The 18,981-nt window shown below is 39.0% G+C and overlaps 1 protein-coding gene across 4 annotated transcripts in view; it reads left to right on the top strand.

Annotated features, from left to right (window-relative positions):
• CDC14B (cell division cycle 14B) overlaps positions 1–18,981 on the top strand; it is a 105,746-nt gene that overhangs the window by 77,268 nt on the left and 9,497 nt on the right. For 2 of the 4 annotated variants that reach the window (XM_060015005.1, XM_060015007.1), the window contains exons 8-13: positions 1,395–1,482; positions 1,768–1,998; positions 4,841–4,979; positions 5,152–5,311; positions 6,023–6,120; positions 15,670–15,786. In XM_060015005.1, the coding sequence (XP_059870988.1) occupies positions 1,395–1,482; positions 1,768–1,998; positions 4,841–4,979; positions 5,152–5,311; positions 6,023–6,120; positions 15,670–15,786 (833 nt within the window). Of the gene's footprint in view, positions 1–1,394; positions 1,483–1,767; positions 1,999–4,840; positions 4,980–5,151; positions 5,312–6,022; positions 6,121–10,971; positions 11,117–15,669; positions 15,787–18,981 lie in introns of all 4 variants that reach the window. The other 2 variants (XM_060015008.1, XM_060015006.1) reach the window with 2 other exon arrangements.

Raw genomic sequence — 18,981 nt, 5'->3', positions numbered from 1 at the left:
CCTGGCTTAGATCATGTCTCTAGCCCTGAACTAGATTGTGTTTTTGGTGAGTGTGGGGGATGAGTAGGTATAGAATACTTTGGCCATCACAGCAGTGGAATCGGGTCAGCCCTATCAAATCATACAGACCAAGAAAGGTGGGGTGGGGGGGGGCACAGAGAGGAGAGAATCCAGGCAGGCAAAACCACAGGTGTCCTCTATGTTTTTTAAAGTAGTGTATTTTTTTTTAATGTGTAATTTGATTCTACCATTCTACCTTCCAAGTAGATAATGAGTAAGATGTTATGCTAAAGGTCTTTTCCAGCCAAGAATACTTGTGGAGTCTTGTTTTTTTTTATCCTGCTATAGTTATCTTGAGCAGACAGTCTCACTAATATTGGAATGATTCCACAGACGGCACTTTATTCAGCAGTATCTTGAATCCTCAGATAACTGTTCTTTCACAATCAATTTTTAAAATAACTATTATTTTAAACTCCTAAGTATAACTGAACTATTTTATTGATAAATTGGGTTCATAGTTACTACTAGTCATTACTGTGATGTACCAAACATATAAAAGCATATTGTGTGATTCATTAGGCCAACCCTGCCTTTACTTCTCTGTAATAGCAGTACATTTATAAAGTACAATACACATCAATATTTATTTACCATCTTAACTACTGAATATAATTGAATTATTAACACCATTTTTTGTGCTTCTCCTTATAAAATTAAACATTTAAAATAAAATATACTTTCTCTCTTTAGATAAGCAAAACTAAGAAAAACACCAGTTGCTATTCCTTCAGTGTAGCACAGTGATGCCTTTATGTGTTTTTTACTAAGGAGTAATATAGGTGCTAATTAGCTTCCCTCTCGCTAATGCGGAAATTGCAGCATTGCGGGAGAGTAGCAGGGTCACCCACAAATGACTTTTACTTTCAGTGAAACTGCATTGAGACACAGGGTAGCTACAGACCACCATGGTAGCTTTGTTTAGTCTCTATAAGTATTTTTAGAAATTTTGGATTAGTATTTTTCATTGAATCCACGATGCCCATTTTATCCTGTTTTGAATAGGAATTCTCTGAATTCAGGATATATCTTACAATCTATGATGCCTGTGATTCAATGAAATCTATCACACATTTCTCATTAAAATCTCCAAACTTCTGGTTTTACTTCAAAATCAGAACATGTGGCAACAGTAGTCCTCATTCCTGCTTACATCTTTTAGCATGGAATGAACTCATCCATTCCCTTGGCTGATAATTAAGTCAAATAAATCAGTTTTGGGTTACTTGCCTGGCCTATAGATCTTAAGGGAACTCTTGATTTATTTCTTACCTGTTCTTAGGTACACGTATACATACACATACATTGATCTTGTTTTGGTCTTCCCTATGCAGAAAGCAGAAAATGGAGATTTAAATTGGATAATACCAGACCGATTTCTTGCCTTCTGTGGACCTCATTCAAGAACCAGACTTGAAAGTGGTATGCAAATACATGGGACCAGTATAGTTTTGTTATTAAAAGTATCCATCCAGTATTTTCTTTTAAAAGAGGCCAAAGTTCGACTGTCTTAATTAAGTGTACTTGGACATTTTAGCACATCATTCTGCCTGGATTTTAACTTTTTAAATTTATTTTTTTCACAGTTATAATCAAACTGGTATTCAATCCCCAGTCCAGATACTGTTTCCACCCAGTTACAAGTGAAATTGTTATCCATTGTTTTCTTTCTGCATTTTACAGCATCTGGTGAATTTCTTTATGTAGGTTACCACCAACATTCTCCTGAGGCTTATATTCCGTATTTTAAGAATCACAACGTTACTACCATTATTCGTCTGAATAAAAGGATGTATGATGCCAAACGCTTTACGAACGCTGGTTTCGATCACTATGATCTTTTCTTTGCGGATGGCAGCACGCCTACTGATGCCATTGTTAAAGAATTTCTGGATGTTTGTGAAAATGCAGAGGGTGCCATTGCAGTACACTGTAAAGGTATGTTTCTAGTGTTGGTTAAGAAATGGTGGACGTGAATGTATATGTGTGTAGAAACATACCATACTCGTTTAGATTATATGCAAGGACACATGAAGATGCCTTTGTTTTTTATAGAGTGCTTTTTTTTCCTTTTGTGATTTACTTTTTTTTCTTAAAACCACTTTATGGAGGTATGACTGGCATAAAAAGGCTGTACATATAAAGAATGCTTTTAAAACCCTAATTTCATATGGAAAGTTTAGTAAATTAAGTTGTATTCATGGGTAATACTACAAAGGCTTATCACATTCATTTATTCATCAAATATCTATTCAGTGCCTACTTTGGTAGGTTCTGGCATATGTCAGTGAGCAGAGCAGACTCCAAGAGCTTATCTTTTGGACTTTATATTCTAACAAGTTGCTAGGCTTTCAGCAGCTAGAACAGTGCTTGGCACTTAATAAATATTTATTGAATGAATGTGTAATAACACATTGTATGAATATACTAGGATTTATTTAACTTTTCTCCTTTTGTTAGTTAACTAAGAAGGCAAGGGATACATTTTTGTTAAGAAAAATCCAACACTGGGGAGAAGAAAAACTAAACAGCAAACCTGGGGAATATCAGAAATCTAATCCTGAGAGTTCACACATTTATAAGATTCAAATGTCCAGTTTTCACCAAAAAATCTCAAGGAATACAAAGAAACAGGAAAGGATAGCTCATTCAAAGGAAAAAAATGAATCAACAGAAACTGTCCCAAAGAAAGACCAGATGGTAGACTTACTAGACAAAGACGTTAAAACAACTGTCTTTTGTTGTTGTTGTTCACCACATGGCATGCAAGGATCCCTGATCAGGGATTGAACCTGTGCCCCCTGCAGTGGAAGCTGATCTCTGCATCACCCTCAGGGTCATACTAACCTTCTTTTGAAGGATGAGCCATGTTTGCAACCAGTTACCTCTGTTGTCCAGTCCTATAGGATCCCTGAAACGTAAAAGCCTTCCTTTATTTCATCCTGTTTCTGTCCCCTTTAGTCCAAACTGGCAGTCTTCCAGTGTAATCCCATCAGTATTTTTAGCTTGTGCCGAGATGGCTGATTAAATCCATGGGTAATATCTTTATGGAGCTGATTTTTCAGTCATACCCTTGGCATCCAGAACACAGTTTCTCACTTTTTTCAAAATGAATAGGCCTAAAATTTTTTAAGTGTTTAGTTTCTCGTTCCTTTTTGCTTAACAATTACTTCTTCAATTCATCTCTCTCGTCTCACATCAGTGAGGAGAAACCAGGCTGCACCTTTAACACTTTGCTTATGAATTTAAATCTCCTTTGCTAATTATCCAAGGTTGTCATGCAGAAGTTCTACCTTCCACAAAGCACTAGAACACAATTCAGCCAGGTTTTTTTTGCCACTTTCTAACAAGGATTGCCTTTCTTCCAGTTTCCATGTGAGTCCACTGGAATCACCATTAACGTCTGTATTCCTCCTACTAACAGCCCCTTCAAGGCAATCTAGGTTTTTTCTCTTTTTTTTTTTTATTTAACATCTTTATTGGAGTATAATTGCTTTATAATGGTGTATTTATCTAGGTTTTTTCTAACATGTGCCTTAAAACTCTCCCAGCCTTTAGAATTCCAATGCCAAAGTCACTTCCACATTTTTACATAATGTTTCAGTAGCATGCCACTTCACAAAATCTGTATTAGTGGGATTTTTCCAGAGAAACAACTAGTAGGATGTATATATAGAGAGAAGGAGATTTATTATAAGGAATTGGCTTATGTGACTATATAGGCTGGTGAGCATAAAACCTGCAGTGTGGACTGGCAGGCTGGAGACCCAGGAGAGCCAATGGTGCAGTTGAAGTCCAAAGGCTGTCTGGTAGAATATTCCCTCTAACTCTGGGAGGCAAGTATTTTTGTTCTGTTCAGACTGCCAACTGATTGGATGAGGCCCACACACATTACAGAGGGCAGTTGGCTTACTCAAAGTCTACCAATTTCATCCAAATACACCTGCCAGGTTGACACATAAAATTAACCATCACAGGAGGTAATGATACTAGTCTAGACGAGAGTAAAAGAAGACAGCAGGAACAGAGTGGGGAAAAAAGTCCACGTGCAAATAGGTATAAAAGTAGAGTAGAAAAAACAGTTGGATGAGGGAGAAAGTACAAGATGTTAAGCCTGTATTTTTGGAAAGATGGTGGTTCCATTAACTGAAAACCCAGAGTATAAAACACTGCACTTACTGAGAATCATCGCTTAGAAAGTGATTTTCAATCTTGGCTAAACGTAGAATCATGTGAGGGATTTTAGGAATCTCCGTGTCCAGGCTGCATCACATACCAGTTAAAACTCTCCAGTTGGGCTTCCCTGGTGGCACAGTGGTTAAGAATCCGCCTGCCAATGCAGGGGACACGGGTTCAAGCCCTCGTCCGGGAAGACCCCACATGCTGCGGAGCAACTAAGCCTGTGTGCCACAACTACTGAGTCTGTGCTCCAGAGACCGCGAGCCACTACTCCTGAAGCCCTGGCGACTAGAGCCCGTGCTCTGCAACAAGAGAAGCCACCGCAGTGAGAAGCCCTTGCACTGCAACGAAGAGTAGCCCCCGCTCACCACAACTAGAGAAAGCCCGCACACAGTAACAAAGACCCAATGCAGCCTAAAATAAATAAATAATAATAAAAACAAACAAAAAACTCTCCAGTTGATTGTACTGTGCATCAAAACATGAGAACCACTGTTGAGGGGAGCAGAATCATGGGAAGCTTTTTTAAAAAAATCCTACCTGCCCAACAAAATTCTGGAGCACATGACACCAGGTCTCATTGGTTTGTTTCTTTTCCTAGCTGGCCTTGGACGAACAGGCACTTTGATAGCCTGCTACATCATGAAGCATTACAGGATGACAGCAACCGAGGCCATTGCTTGGGTCAGAATCTGCAGACCTGGCTCAGTGATTGGACCTCAGCAACAATTTTTGATGATGTAAGTGGATGGAGAGCTTTTGTAATTCCTCAGGAACGCACGGGTCTGGAAAGTGATGGGAAGTAGAATTTTCCTTAGGCTCCAGTAACAGCAGATAGTCTAGTAGGAGAAAGTTGTTTGTATGTATCTTTCCGGAAGGCTGTATTTTGATCTTGTTACTTAAATACTGTAGGAAACAGGCAAGCCTCTGGTTGGAAGGTGACTATTTTCGTCAAAAGTTAAAGGGTCAGGAGAATGGAAGACACAGAGCAGCTGTCTCAAAACTCCTCTTGGCTGTTGATGACATTTCAATCAATGGGGTCGAGAATGAAGACAAGCAAGAACATGAACTGGTAATCGAACCACCCCCATCACACTGTTGTCATTGCTTTAGATGCTGCTGAGAACTTTTTAGGGCATGGAGAAAATTGTAGATACAAATAATAAAGCACATTTTGAGGGATTATCATCACACATTTTTTGTACTTATTGCCCTCTCTAGAAACTTTTTAGTCAAAATAGTTAAAACAAGGTTATGTGTCCTTAAAACTAAAGTTTATTTTTTGTTTACTCACAAGGCACTGGTGATAAAAAGAGGTATGTGAAATACACTCTTTAGATGGACCTCGTGACACCCGTTTCCCCCATTTTTTTCCTATTTCATGGTAGCTGATTTAGGGAACCCATTGTTCTCAGATGGGAACTTTAAAGAACCAAGAGTTTAGGGGGTAGCAGTACTATATTAAGTGGTGGTAAGTAGATTGTGGAATTTAAAAGAGAGTGTTTTCAATACTGAAAACCCATTATGCCTCTTCACTGTCAAAATGTTTTATAACAAGAGTGCTATTGGGTTCTTTGTCTATGAAAGTCAACTTTTGGTTGTCTTGAATTGTGTCCTGTCCCTTTATTTTGAAAGCAGCAAAATATTTTAGAGTTCATCAGAACGTTGAAGTATATTTATGTGTGTCTGTGTATGATCTGTATGGGTAAATGTAGCTGCTATGCTTCGCTGCATTAACAAGTACAGCTTAAATCATTAGCTCAGTGTTTTTCTACTTACACAGTACAGTGATGATGACGAAATCAATGCAGTGACACAAGGTGATAGACTTCGGGCCCTGAAAAGCAGAAGACAATCAAAAACAAACGCTATTCCCCTCACGTGAGTCTGATTTCCTTCGTGTGGTTGTAGTTATTTAATTTGTGTATGTATAAGGTCCTTCATGAGCAATTTTTCCTGTACATTTTCTCCATGGTTGCATGCCCATTATGCCACTTTGAAATGAATATCTACTTTATTTAAAATCTAAGGGTGTTGCCTAAGAAGCTCTTAACTATCCTTTGTTTATCTCTGTCTTGTGTTGCAACCTCGCTAGCTCGTATAGATAGGAAAGCACTATGCCGAGTGATTTTTCTCCATGGATAATAACTGTCGGCTAAAAAAATATTCACAGCCTAAAAGTTGAGAGTTATGTTTCATTTGGAGGAAATTTTTAGAACTTGAAGAAGCCTGGCAGGCAGCAATCTCAAGTTACCCTGAAAGAACTGCTCCAAGGAGGCGAGGAGGGAGCCAGGATATATAGGAGTTTTGCAGCAAAGGTAGTCTGAATGTCAAAAGATTACTGTTAATAAGAGAAAACAGATATCCCAAGTCAAGGAATTTAGCGCTTTTCTATGTATGGGAAGATGCAAGAGTCTGGGCTCACTGAAATCCTTCCTTTGATATGCACCTCAGCTCTCTGGGGCCAGTATCCATGCTGAGTTTCCTCAGGGCTCACCATGGGGAGTGGGAGTGGCTGCAGTCTGATGGTTGCTAGATGGCAGGTGTTCCTTCCTTCCTGAGTTCCCTCAGGGCTCACCAGCTCATTGTTGGCTTGTGGCTATAATCACTGATGACCGTGACATCCTTTGTTTACTGATATGACACACAGTATTCCATTTCTCATAAACATGTTACATCCTCAAGAGAGTAACAGAAGATATAAACTGTAGAATAACTAGATTTGTCCAGAGTTATTAAAATTGTTAATTTCTTTAAATTTACTACCGTATTACACATAATTTGTTTTGATATGGTAAACTTTAATTAGTGGTGACACGGGGGCTTAATGTCGTTATTTTAAGTCAACAATGAATTGATTAAACTATATTTTTGTATTAATTTTTCGTTGGAGGAATTTTTCAAGTTACAGAAGCAGGTTTAGTATGGAGTTAGGAAGTTTTATAGTTATTGGGTTGTGTGTGTGTCCACTTATACTTGCTTCTGTAAGTGTTAGTTGGGATTCAATCTCATGGAATGTACAGGATTGTTAGAAAGATATGTAGAATCAAAAACTTGACCATTGTACTTTTTTTGGGGGGGGGGGCGCTGGTACACAGGCCTCTCACTGTTGTGGCCTCTCCCATTGCGGAGCACAGGCTCCGGACATGCAGGCTCAGCAGCCATGGCTCACGGGCCCAGCCGCTCTGCGGCATGTGGGATCTTCCCGGACCGGGGCACGAACCCGTGTCCCCTGCATCGGCAGGCGGACTCTCAACCACTGCGCCACCAGGGAAGCCCTCTAGGGTATTCTTTAGTAGATGCTCCCACCTATACCAATGGATTCTTTCCTTCTAGTACCTTTCATTGTGGGGTGGGTGTCAAATTTTGCACCGCCCCCCTTTTTTGGTGATGGAGATAGGTCATCTTAGTATTCAGTAAGCATCTTGTAATATGGCAAGGAACTATGACATAGTAAATGGTTATGGCAGAGAAGAACAGGCCTTTTTAATTAAAAGTAGTTCTTCACTGGTATCTTCTCATAATCTTAAAATCCAAAGTAGAATTACACTTAAGGGATGTGTCATCATGGGCCACTACCTTGGGAGATTGTTAAAAGACCCAAAGTAAAGGAATGAGTTTTCCAAAATAAAATGCCATGTGAATGAAAGGCATCAGTATTGATATAGGCATTAATTAAGCATTCTCTTTGCTGTTTAGTTGTGCATTCAATCAACTAGAATGCTTTAAATAATTTATTTAATTCCAAATGCCATTTTGTTTTTAATTTCATTATAAGTCTTCATTTAAGGTCTTAATGTTCTTTTTTTTTTTTAGTTACTATTTTTTAAATTAGTTTATTTTTAATTTATTTTATCTTTGGCCGTGTTGGGTCTTCATTGTTGCATGTGGGCTTTCTCTAGTTGCGGCAAGCGGGGGCTACTCTTCCTTGTGGTGCACGGGCTCTAGGCGCACGGGCTTCAGTAGTTGTGGCACACGGGCTCAGTAGTTGTGGCGCACGGGCATAGTTGCTCCACGGCATGTGGGATCTTCCTGGAGCAGGGCTCAAACCCGTGTCCCCTGCATTGGCAAGCGGATTCTTAACCACTGCGCCACCAGGGAAGCCCTTAATGGTTCTTTCTGTTTAGAAATAGTATGGTCCCTCCAAATAATCATTCTGAACCCAATTTTAGACAGGAGGAAATAGCTAGTGCCTTAGAGCAGTGCTTCTCAAACTTCAGTGTGCATTTGAGTCTCCTGGGAAGCTTGTTAAAATGCAGATAATGATCAGTGGGTCTTCGGTACCATCTGATTCTGCATTTCTGGCAAGCTTCCAGGTGTTAAAAGATGCTACTGGTGCAGGGACCACACTTGGAATCACAAGCCCTAGAAGGTGGATGATTTTGTGGGCTGCTTTTAGTCATGTCCAGGTTTTTTGTTCTGTTTTTAAGAATCTTCAGCATCAGTTTATTTCTCAATAGCTTGTTGCCTTCTGTTCAAAAGTCAAGCTGGGAGTCAGGGATGGGAATTCTGCTTAGTCAAAGGTTCTGGAGTTCGATAGGGCTTATAGGAAATTTTCTTTAGTTACTCTGAGTCTGCTATCTTGTGAATATGTTTTATAAGAGTTCAAATCATTTGATGCTCCTTTCTAGAAAAATGAGACTATAAAAGTCTCTTCCATAGCTCATGGATTTGTGGAAACGTAAAAGAAAACAATAAATGTAGACTAAAATTAGAAATATTGTTGGAAACCAGAAGATGACACTAGATGCTATGACATTTATCTTGGTATGTGAGGTTCCCTGGGATGGTAGTTGATGGATGGCTAAATGATAGTAACTAGCAAAGACCAGTGGAGGAAAGACCAGCCTTTGTGCTATCCATTTGCTTAGTTATCTATTTACACCCCACCTTACCCTAAAAGGAGTAAAGAACACTGGCCCTTTGCTCTGAAGCACTCTTGGCATTCTTGGCATGTGTTAAAACAATCTTTCTGTTTTTTTTTTTTTTTTTGGCCATGGCTTGCAGCTTGTGGGATCTTAGTTCCCCTATCAGGGGTCGAACCTGGGTCCTCAGCAGTGAAAGCATATTCCTAACCACTGGGACTGCCAGGGAATTCCCTAAAACAACCTTTTACTTGGTAAAAGTTAAAAGAAAAAAAAAAAGCTAGCTTCAGATTCCCTTTAATTGTAATTGTAATCCCCCAAACAATAGAATAGTCCCCAAACCACCCTCTTCCCATACACACAATTATGCGTAAACACCCCGAGAGATTTAAGATTAGTCGCAGCAGATTTTCCTTCCTTCTCCTTCCTTATCCCTTCCTGCTTTTTCAGACCCTCTTTGCTGTTACAGTCTTCTCATTTTTGCTCTTATTTGTAGCTCTTTTGGCCCTAGAAGAGGAGGTCAACTGGAGATTTCCTTTCCTTCCCAAGTGTTTGTTGTGATTTTAGAAATATTTAAAAGTCCCCTGAGAGAGAGTTTACAGCAGCAGCTTGGGTTGAAAAATCTAAATTCAATTCCTGCCTCCTGATTTTGACCCATCTGTCAGCATGGACATGTTATTTTGCTTCACTGTTGGTACTTAGCCAAATGAAAATGTTAAGAGGGAAAGTTAATGAAAAATATATGAGTACTGGTGATTCTTAAAAGAAAGTTATAGTACATAAAGTACTCCAGTCATTGGTGTCTGTTTTACAGTCAATATTTGGGGAGAATTAAGTGTTAGAAATTGTAAAATTAGTAATTTTTTTTTTTTGCGGTACGCGGGCCTCTCACTGTTGTGGCCTCTCCTGCCGCGGAGCACAGGCTCCGGACGCGCAGGCTTAGCGGCCATGGCTCACGGGCCCAGCCGCTCCGCGGCATGTGGGATCTTCCCGGACCGGGGCACGAACCCGTGTCCCCTGCATCGGCAGGCAGACTCTCAACCACTGCACCACCAGGGAAGCCCAGTAAAATTAGTAATTTTGTCAGAGAGCTTGTCTGATCCTGACTATCATGAGGACAGGAAATTATGTAGCACCATGATCTTGAAGTGATCTTCAGGACATGATGGCAAGTATATTATTGTCTGTGCCAAAACAGATTGGGTAGATTTTGTAACTTCATCCATGCTGCCTATTTTTCTGCATTGTGCTGATGATTTCTGCTAGGTTTATTAGGGACAAAGGAAATGATGCGTGAAGAGTGGAAGCGCATCCTATGGGAACAGGTAAAAATACAGATATAGTTAGCCTTGAAAATCCCTTAAAACCACCTTTAACAGTACAGTGTAGGTGGGTGTGTTTCATCATTGAAAAATAATTCTCACGCCAGGAGCTTTACTAGAGGAACAAATGAAAATCTATAAAGCAGACACATGCCTGTGTCAGTTCAGGGCTTTTTTTGTTTGTTTGTCTGGTTGGTTTTGCCTCCTTTTTCTCTGTGATTTGGTTTTCTGTGTGCATATTACGCTTTTTGAAGAATTTCAGTCGCATAGCTATGACTCTAATTTCAATATCATACAATTAAGTTAACGTGGGGTAGTTATCCAACTAGAGATTGGGTCTAATCTTTCTTTACCAAATATCAAATCGGTTTAAAACTGAAGACAGCATTTTTTTCCAACGTAAAATGGCAAAATTTGATCCCTGTTTCCTGCTCCTTTGCATCGCAGGGTATCTAAAATTCACACGTGGCTTTATTTATTTATTATTTTATTTATTTTGGCTTCCCAATTTGAACATCTGTTCTTTCCCCTTCGCCCCTTTCCAGATGTTCCCTAGCTGTGCTGACCTCTGCACTGTGTAGTGTTGTCATCTGGTGGATTGTTTGTGACTACATTCTCCCCATCCTGCTATTCTGTCTCGATGGTTTAAGAACACAGTAGCCATCAGGACCCTTGACAGATAGCTGCTGTGTAAGTGTCCCATTCCACTTCTCTACTAGCGCTCACCTCTGGTGTCCAGTGTGTTTCTCATGATGCATGTTTTTCTCACTATCAGCTCTTCTAGCTTTGTTGATTTGCCTATTTTCAAAGGTTCTTATTCTGAATCTTTGCACTTCATGGGTTGGTGGCAGGGAAGGAAGTCTTCTCTATTACTTTCATATCAGGGATATTAAAAGTAACACGCTTCGTTTGAGATGTGCTTACTCTTAACAGATTTTTTGAAATAGCGATTTATGATGACAATGACGTAGTTTCTTTTTCTTATCAAAAATGTATAGTTAGTTTGGGGTAATTGGGGTGGTTTTCTTTCAGTCAGTTGTCTGTACAACTTTCCTCTGGTTTTCTAGAGTAAATATTGTTAATATATCCTTTCCAATCTAGCAAAAAGAATTTTCCCGCTGGTTTTCTGCTGTTAGTAAGGACTTTATTTTGTAGCCATGAGGTCTAGTGAGCATTGCATCCTTTTTCACCTCTGATTCTGCCATTGTACACGGTGCTCTCTCAGCAGGCACCTGCTTCCCTAATAAATATTCTGTCTTGAATATGCAGAATTTTCTCCTCTTCCTTGTTTCACTTCCTCCCCTTTAGGGAATACAGTTAAGTATAGTTTTCAGCACTTGGTGTTGAATGAAAATAGGAAAGCAGAGAAAACTGGAGTCCTTTGTTTATGTTTGTGTTTCCACATGACAGTCACTGTGCTCCTTTTTCCTTCCCACTTTCCTCCTTTCCCAAAAGTAACCAGAATGCTTTTATTAGGTTAATAGAGGCAGAATTTGTATTCTCTTGATATCTTTCATCATTAAATGAATACCTTCACAGTGAAGAGACTCCTTTTCTGCAGAAGAATGTGACAAGAAGCTTTCCCGGGAACATCATGTTAAGACCAAGAGCACAGAAAGGAGGGTGTATCCTGTGAGACTGTGGTTCACCATTACCCTCTTATGTCTAGGCTGCATTCTTTTTTTCTCTGAAACATTTTCTTTAGCTCAAATTTTAAGAATTTCTTGTCTTGTTCCAACTTGGACTTGGGGGTTATAAAGGAATACAAAAGTGCCTTCTAGGATCTCCTCCAAAGTAAAATTCCATTGCAACCAACTCTAGTACTTTGTGGTTCATTGAATGTTTTCAAATGGCTAGAAAAGATTTAAAAAACTAGCAGATGCCATTCTTTTCAAAATTAAGGAAAAGCTGCTTAACATGAACCTATATATGACATTTAAAAAAAATCTTATTAATAACAAGCTATTACATAGACACATATACTATGTTTCTGATACGGATTATCCCTTTAGATGTTTTGTTCCTTTACTTCTTTTACCGAGCCTAGATGTCACACATTTGGACTCAGGGCCGTCACACACTGCATAGATTTATCCTTCTCAAACTATTCCGAGTGGCAATTTCAAACAGGCGGAGTCATTGCTAAAAATGTTTAGGCGCTTCATGATTGTATTATTTTTTGCAGGGTAAGTTTAAAAAATGGTCTCTATCAGGCTCTTTTCTTTTTAATATTCTATGTAAGACATAACGTTTTTTGTTATTACTGACATTTGCCATTGTATTTCTAGCCCAAAGCAGAGTATTCACTTTAGCCTGCCCTGATTAATTTGGAATTTACAGAAACAAAAGCTTTCAACAATAACAATAATGTGAACAGATATAATCCTTAGAATTATCCTTTGAGGTGACTACTCATGGGCACTGTTGTTGACATTCACCTCTGTTGGCTGATGATGTAGCTTGCCTGATAGGTTGTTTCCTGGCATGCCTGGAGAGCTTCCCTATAACAGCACTTCACACGCTGCTTCAGACCTTTTAGACAGTGGGAAAAGCATCTCTGCAGGTTGCAGGGCCTCAGGCCCATCATGTTGCAGGCTCTTTTTGTATCAGTGGTGGACAACCAGTGTAAATAGTGCCTGGCTGCGCTGATGGCTTCTCTTCTTGGAATGAACATTTATTTTCAAAGTACTCTGTGACTTGATAGGTGAGAGACCTGGCTTTTCCATTTTTTGCTTTGCCTCAAGTTGCAGCTATCTTTGTATCCAAAATCGGAAAATATTGGGCCTCAAAAGATACTGCAGAGAAGAGAACAAACTCTAGTATGGGCAAGAGATAGAAGGTAGGACTGAGGGTTCTATCAGGAAAAGATGGAAGGGAGAAATGACATTTGCTAAATGTTGTCCTGCAGAGCCGCGTGATTGGCCTTGTGTGCAAGGTGGGGGTGGTGAGCTCCCACATCCCTGTGGCAGAGTGAATACTTCACACGTTTACTAGCTTCACCCACCTTAGGGTGTTAACTTGTAGGATATCTCAGGTAATAACTAAGTGTAGTTGCTGTGTTTCCTTCGCACTTTATTGATGCATAACCTACAGATGTAATAACTGCTCTGTTTTTAATGTAAATAACTGGTGACCTGAATCTTTACTGATGAGATTAATGCATTCCAAATTTCTAGCATGCTCTCATTTTCAAAATTGCACCTAAATTATTAGCTATTAATAGTATATTACTTCACATGAATTGTTTACACTAATTTTATAGAAAAATAAGTACTTTTAAAAAGATGTTTCCTATCAGCCTAAAATATGATTTAGCAGTAATTTCTTGTTTTGAATAGTATTTAAACATAATAGCTAACTTAAGAAACCAGGAGGTAAATTTCCTAAGCAGGCAATGTATATTGGCTCTTGTTTTTTCCCTCATATTAATGATTTTACAGTGTGATGGTTGATACTTTTGACCCTAAGTGGCCTCAAATTATTTGAAAAGTAGTTTTTGTATTTCAAAAAAAAAAGCCAACAGGAGTCTCATTTTCTCCATTTGTAAAAACTGGAGATAAAATTCATGAGCCTCACTGAGTGGGTGAGAGCCCTCGGGACAGGGCCTGGGCCTTAGAAATAACCATGGAAGCATTGCAGTTGGTTTCCGTTTTGTTTTGTTTTTTTAAATGAAAAATTCTAGATTCACATTCTTAACAAAGACAACTAAATATTTCCTCTTCACATTACACAATCAGAAAGAATTTAAAAATAAATCCTTGTTTTCAAGGAGAGAATTTATATGCCGGGGCAGTTGGTACTACCTCTTCGATAATATAATGATGTCTGCATATACATTTTCTATTTTGTTAAAACAGTCAGCATTTAGGATGATAAAACTTTATCAGAAATCCTGAATCAAGCATTGGCTCATTTACCCAGGATCAGTTTCCCTCAGTGAGATTGAAGGCCTGATTCATAAGGCTTTCAGAAATGTTTCTTGGATAAAGAGAAACAGCTAGGCTAGGAGTTCCCCTCCCTCAGCCTTCTACTCCTCTCCCCCAGATGGCTCGAAAACTACTGACCTCCAGACTTCTGCTCTGGTGCAGTACAACCCATTGTTTTTTTAATGATGAGAAGTTAGTATTTTACTAAATGTTGAATATCCTATGGTTTGAGTAATATTAAGATTATAAGAATTGACTACATTTTAAGGACCTGGCTTTGGTTTTTAACTAATGTGGTGTTAACACAGGCATAGGAGGTAGGACTGGCTGCTAGTTCGTTGTAATGGTTTCTTTTTATGCATGAGCTGGGTTCTCATAAGTTGTTGTTGGCTATCTCACCTTTATGTTTGGATATGAGAGGAGAAAGCTTTTTAAAGTATTTTCTCTCACAGATAAATAAAAGTTGAGTATATGTAAATGTGTATGTATGCAGTTCAGTGTTTTAGTCATTATCTCTTGAAGAAAAGAGTTGCTTGTAAAATTTTTTGGTGTTTTCTGCTGTTGTCCCTCTGACAATTCAGTGAGGAATTTTAAAACACCCTCTACTTATGAACAGGTATTCTGTGTGGGCTTTATCTGAGGGTGTTCTTTCTGATTCATGAATTTGCCTCCTGGGCAGTCTACTCCCATAGGTCTCAGTTCCTTGAGATGTCTAGAGTTTAATGAAATCAAGTTTCACAAAATTTAAACAGCTTCACTTTAATGGTACTGGGTGACTTTGTAAGTGGTTGTAAGCCAGCCCAAAAAATTCTGTTTGAACATACTTTTAAAATTTGAAATGTTATAAAAAATTACTGTTGATTTGATGTCAATTGCTTGTACTTCCAGCTCTGAAGAGTGAATACTGTATATATATTTATATTCGTAGTCTTTAGAATTTGGGGTTTTTAAATGATTTTTTGTTTTCATGACTAGAATTCTGAGAATTTATTTTTACTTTGGGACACAAAAATTTGTCTTACTGATTGATTTCTTTGGTGTGGGAATCGCTTGACATGCCAGGTCATTTCATTTTCCAAAAGCAAAGTTCTTTGTTTATCTTTGTGTAAACCTTCATAGGGAAATGAGATGCTTTATTTCAAAAGACCTTGATGTAAAAGTGTGTTTCAGATTTTTTTTTTGGCAAATGTGCTTATGGAAAATCCTGTCCGTTCTCAAGAAAATAATTTGCACTAAAGTGCAAAAATGCCTTCCTCTGTCAAGTATTTGCAAATCGCTTCAGTGAATATAATGTTATCTTTTTCCAACTGTTTTCAGAGTAATTCTTCAGTCCAGTGTTCAGAGCTGTAAAACATCTGAACCTAACATTTCTGGCAGTGCAGGCATTACTAAAAGAACCACCAGATCTGCTTCAAGAAAAAGCAGTTTTAAAAGGTGAGAAAAGAATCCTACTCTTCTGAAATGTTCTAAGCATTGGTTTTCCAGTTTAATCTTCTGGAGATAGAAATGAAGACAGGAGAAAGCAGAGTCCCTGTGGTAGGAAATTAATCAAAAATGTTTCACTTGTTCATCATCTAAGAAAATCTGGACCATTTTAATTTGGGGTTTTGTTTTGTTTTGTTTACAGAGGTGATTCTCAACACTGGAAATGTGGTCTCTGGGTCATGATATGGGAAAGTTGAGAATGCTGTACTTCTGAGTTCTTAAATTAAGAACTTCCAAAGCTCTCTGTCAGGACTTGGAGGAAATCTTTCTGTCTGTATATCAGATCCATCATAATTGTTGGAGAATTAGTTGTAAATAAGTGTGATGGTGGAAAAATGAGAACTCCCGTGAGTTTGGGATCCTTCTTTACCTAGCGACTATCCTCTTGGCCACAGTCTCTATATACCCAAGGGCACTAGCCTTTTCACTTTCTGGCCCAGCATCTTTCACTTCCTTCATTAATAGAGGCTTTCACAAAAAATTGGACATGTTCTGTGACCAAATCCATTACTCACCATTGTTTTTGGATGTTTATCATGAACTGAGACATTTCATTTTTAACATATTCCAAAAACAGATCCCCTTTTAGGGGAGAGCAGTTTGCCCACTTCCTATCATCTCAGGAGGCATAGTCAGGCAGGCACCTTTTTTGTGTTTGTGTATCTTTGCCTTGAGCTGGCAACCCGTGCGGTCCTGAGCATGACAGTACCATGCTCAGGGCACAGTGTTGTCTTATAGAGACCACGAGCAAGCTGAAGATAATCTGAACCAGACTTTAAAACGTCCTTCACAGTTTTCTTTGCTTCTTTTTGGCTTCCCTGCCCTCAGATCTTTGAGGCTTTGGACCTGCGTTGACCTTCAGTGCTAAGGTAGTCTCCGGTGCAGTCCCACGGCAGCCTGTGTCCTGAGGGACTCACTGACAATCTAGAGAGCTCTGTGTGTTTAGCTTTTGTAAGGACCTGTTCCATTCTGCCACTCTCCTTCTTTGCTGATTCTTTTGTACAGTTTTACTACAGTCTTTTACTTGCCAGAGAACGTGATAGTGCCTCAATACAAGTATTTGAGAATTGGGCACTGACTCCTGATTTTAAGGTTTAAAACTTTTCATTAGAAAGGTATCAAATATTCATACTCTTTGTACTCTCATTCACTGAGAAGAATATTAGAGAAATACTGACAGAAAGTCAGATTTAGGTACATTATAACATAATATCAGAAATGTTATTTATAATAGTAAGAAATCGGAAATGATTGATGAATTCTGCCAAATGAATCGAGAGTCATGTTTTCAAAGGAAAGTTAATGACCTGGGTTAATGGCTTATGGAGCAATAAGTGAAAAGGGCTACACGTAAAAATTATGAAGTATTGCTCTAATTTTGTAAATGTAAAATATACTTTATATATATGTGTGTGTGTGTAAAAGTGTATAGATGTGTAAATATTTATAAGCTTAAATATTTATAGATGTGGACATTTCTGTTGGGTTGGCCAAAAAGTTCGTTCGGGTTTTTCCGTAACATCTTACCAAAACACCCAAAAGAACTTTGTGGCCAATCCAATATATATGTAGAGAAGTAAGATAAAGGAAAAATATGCCGTAACGCTAACAGCTCTTCCGGTTGGTAGGGCATTTGGGGATTTTTTTTCTTTTTTTCTATCATTTCTTTTCTTCTAACTTTTCTACAATAAATGAGGGGAAATGCGAGTTTTTTTAACTTTGACACTTTTATGGAAATTAAATTATTAAAAATTCAAATAAAGGGCCTGCTGTTGATGATAGTTAGACATGTTTTGAATGGACATATTCTTTTCAGACTTTTATCACAGCCGGGTGTGTTTTGCACATTTAATTCCGCTCTCTGCTTTTCTGGATGGCGCTCTGCAGGTTTCAGAGGAGTTGGCTAGAGTCCTGGAGCCGGGACTGCACTTGCCTGGTCATACCACGTTCCTCTTAGGGTGTGGCCGTATGGCAGTTTTTCCATCTAGGTCTTGTCTAGTGATCTAAACTTGTGCTTCTCAGCAGAGGTGGTTCCTGATTGCGGTGAGCATCTGCCTGAGGTCCCTGGACTTGTTGCTTTGAGGGCTCTAAAGTAGAGTTCAGACTGAATACCTTGACCAAATATTGAAATGGCCCAAAGAAGGCAGTTTTCAGGCATTCGGGATAGTGCTGAAAACCAAAAAAAACTTCTTTTAAATTCTGAAATGGACTTTCAGAGATTTGGAGGGGCGAAGAAGTAAAACAACGAGAGTTAATTGGGCTTCACAGTGCTTTTAACCATGCCCTCCATGCCGGGTCTCCTTTACCTCTTTCTGGGCTTTGACCTGTATTGGCATCACCTTAACTGTGACCACATACAGCTCACCAGAGAAAGGCAAATACGTTATGCACAGGTCCCATTCCCTGCTTCTAGGAAATAACGGGAGTCAGCACCCAAGCTATAGCCTGAAGTTTTTGTCCTATGGGATAGTATTCGTTTGTGGTTGGAGGGTAGTGAGAGAATTAACACAATTGTACATAATCTGATTCAGGACAAAATAATATGAGCTAAGATTGTTGAGTAATTTTAAAGTATTGAATAGAAATCTTTTCTTTGAACAGCAGTACACACACACACACACGCGCGCGCACACACACAAAATAGTACACCATTTTTGCACCATTTCCGTGTACATTCATAAACACTTGCAAGGCGCCAGGGTTGCCAGTCTGCTGTTATTCCCATTTGTGAGGCCTTCTCTCTTGCAGGTTGATGTTGTTTGTACGTCATCATCATCATCTCTATTGAGCCGTAGAGCTTGACCTTTCATTTCCATGTTCTATTCTACTCTTTGAGGCTTTCCAGGATGAAGACCTCACCGACATTCACTTTCCATTGTTTTGGCTCTTTTGATTTTTGACAGTTTACTGAGAGGCTTTACATCTTGGAAGAACTTTTCCACAAACATGTTAAAAGAACAGTTATTTGGAGACTGAAAAAATATGAGTTGTGGGGAAGAATTGCCACCATGTTTCTCTCATGGCAGGTGACTGATTATTCTCCCATGTATCCATTGAACATTAGCCACATCTAAGCTTAAATCGTGGGTGACAAGCTCTGCTCTGGCACAGCTGTGGCAGTTCAGGCACGGAAACACTGGAGTG

Source organism: Delphinus delphis, chromosome 6 (genome assembly GCF_949987515.2).
Source record: "Delphinus delphis chromosome 6, mDelDel1.2, whole genome shotgun sequence".
Classification (NCBI taxonomy): domain Eukaryota; kingdom Metazoa; phylum Chordata; class Mammalia; order Artiodactyla; family Delphinidae; genus Delphinus; species Delphinus delphis.
Note: the sequence above shows the minus strand (reverse complement) of the source record. Positions and strands in the feature narration are given on the sequence as shown.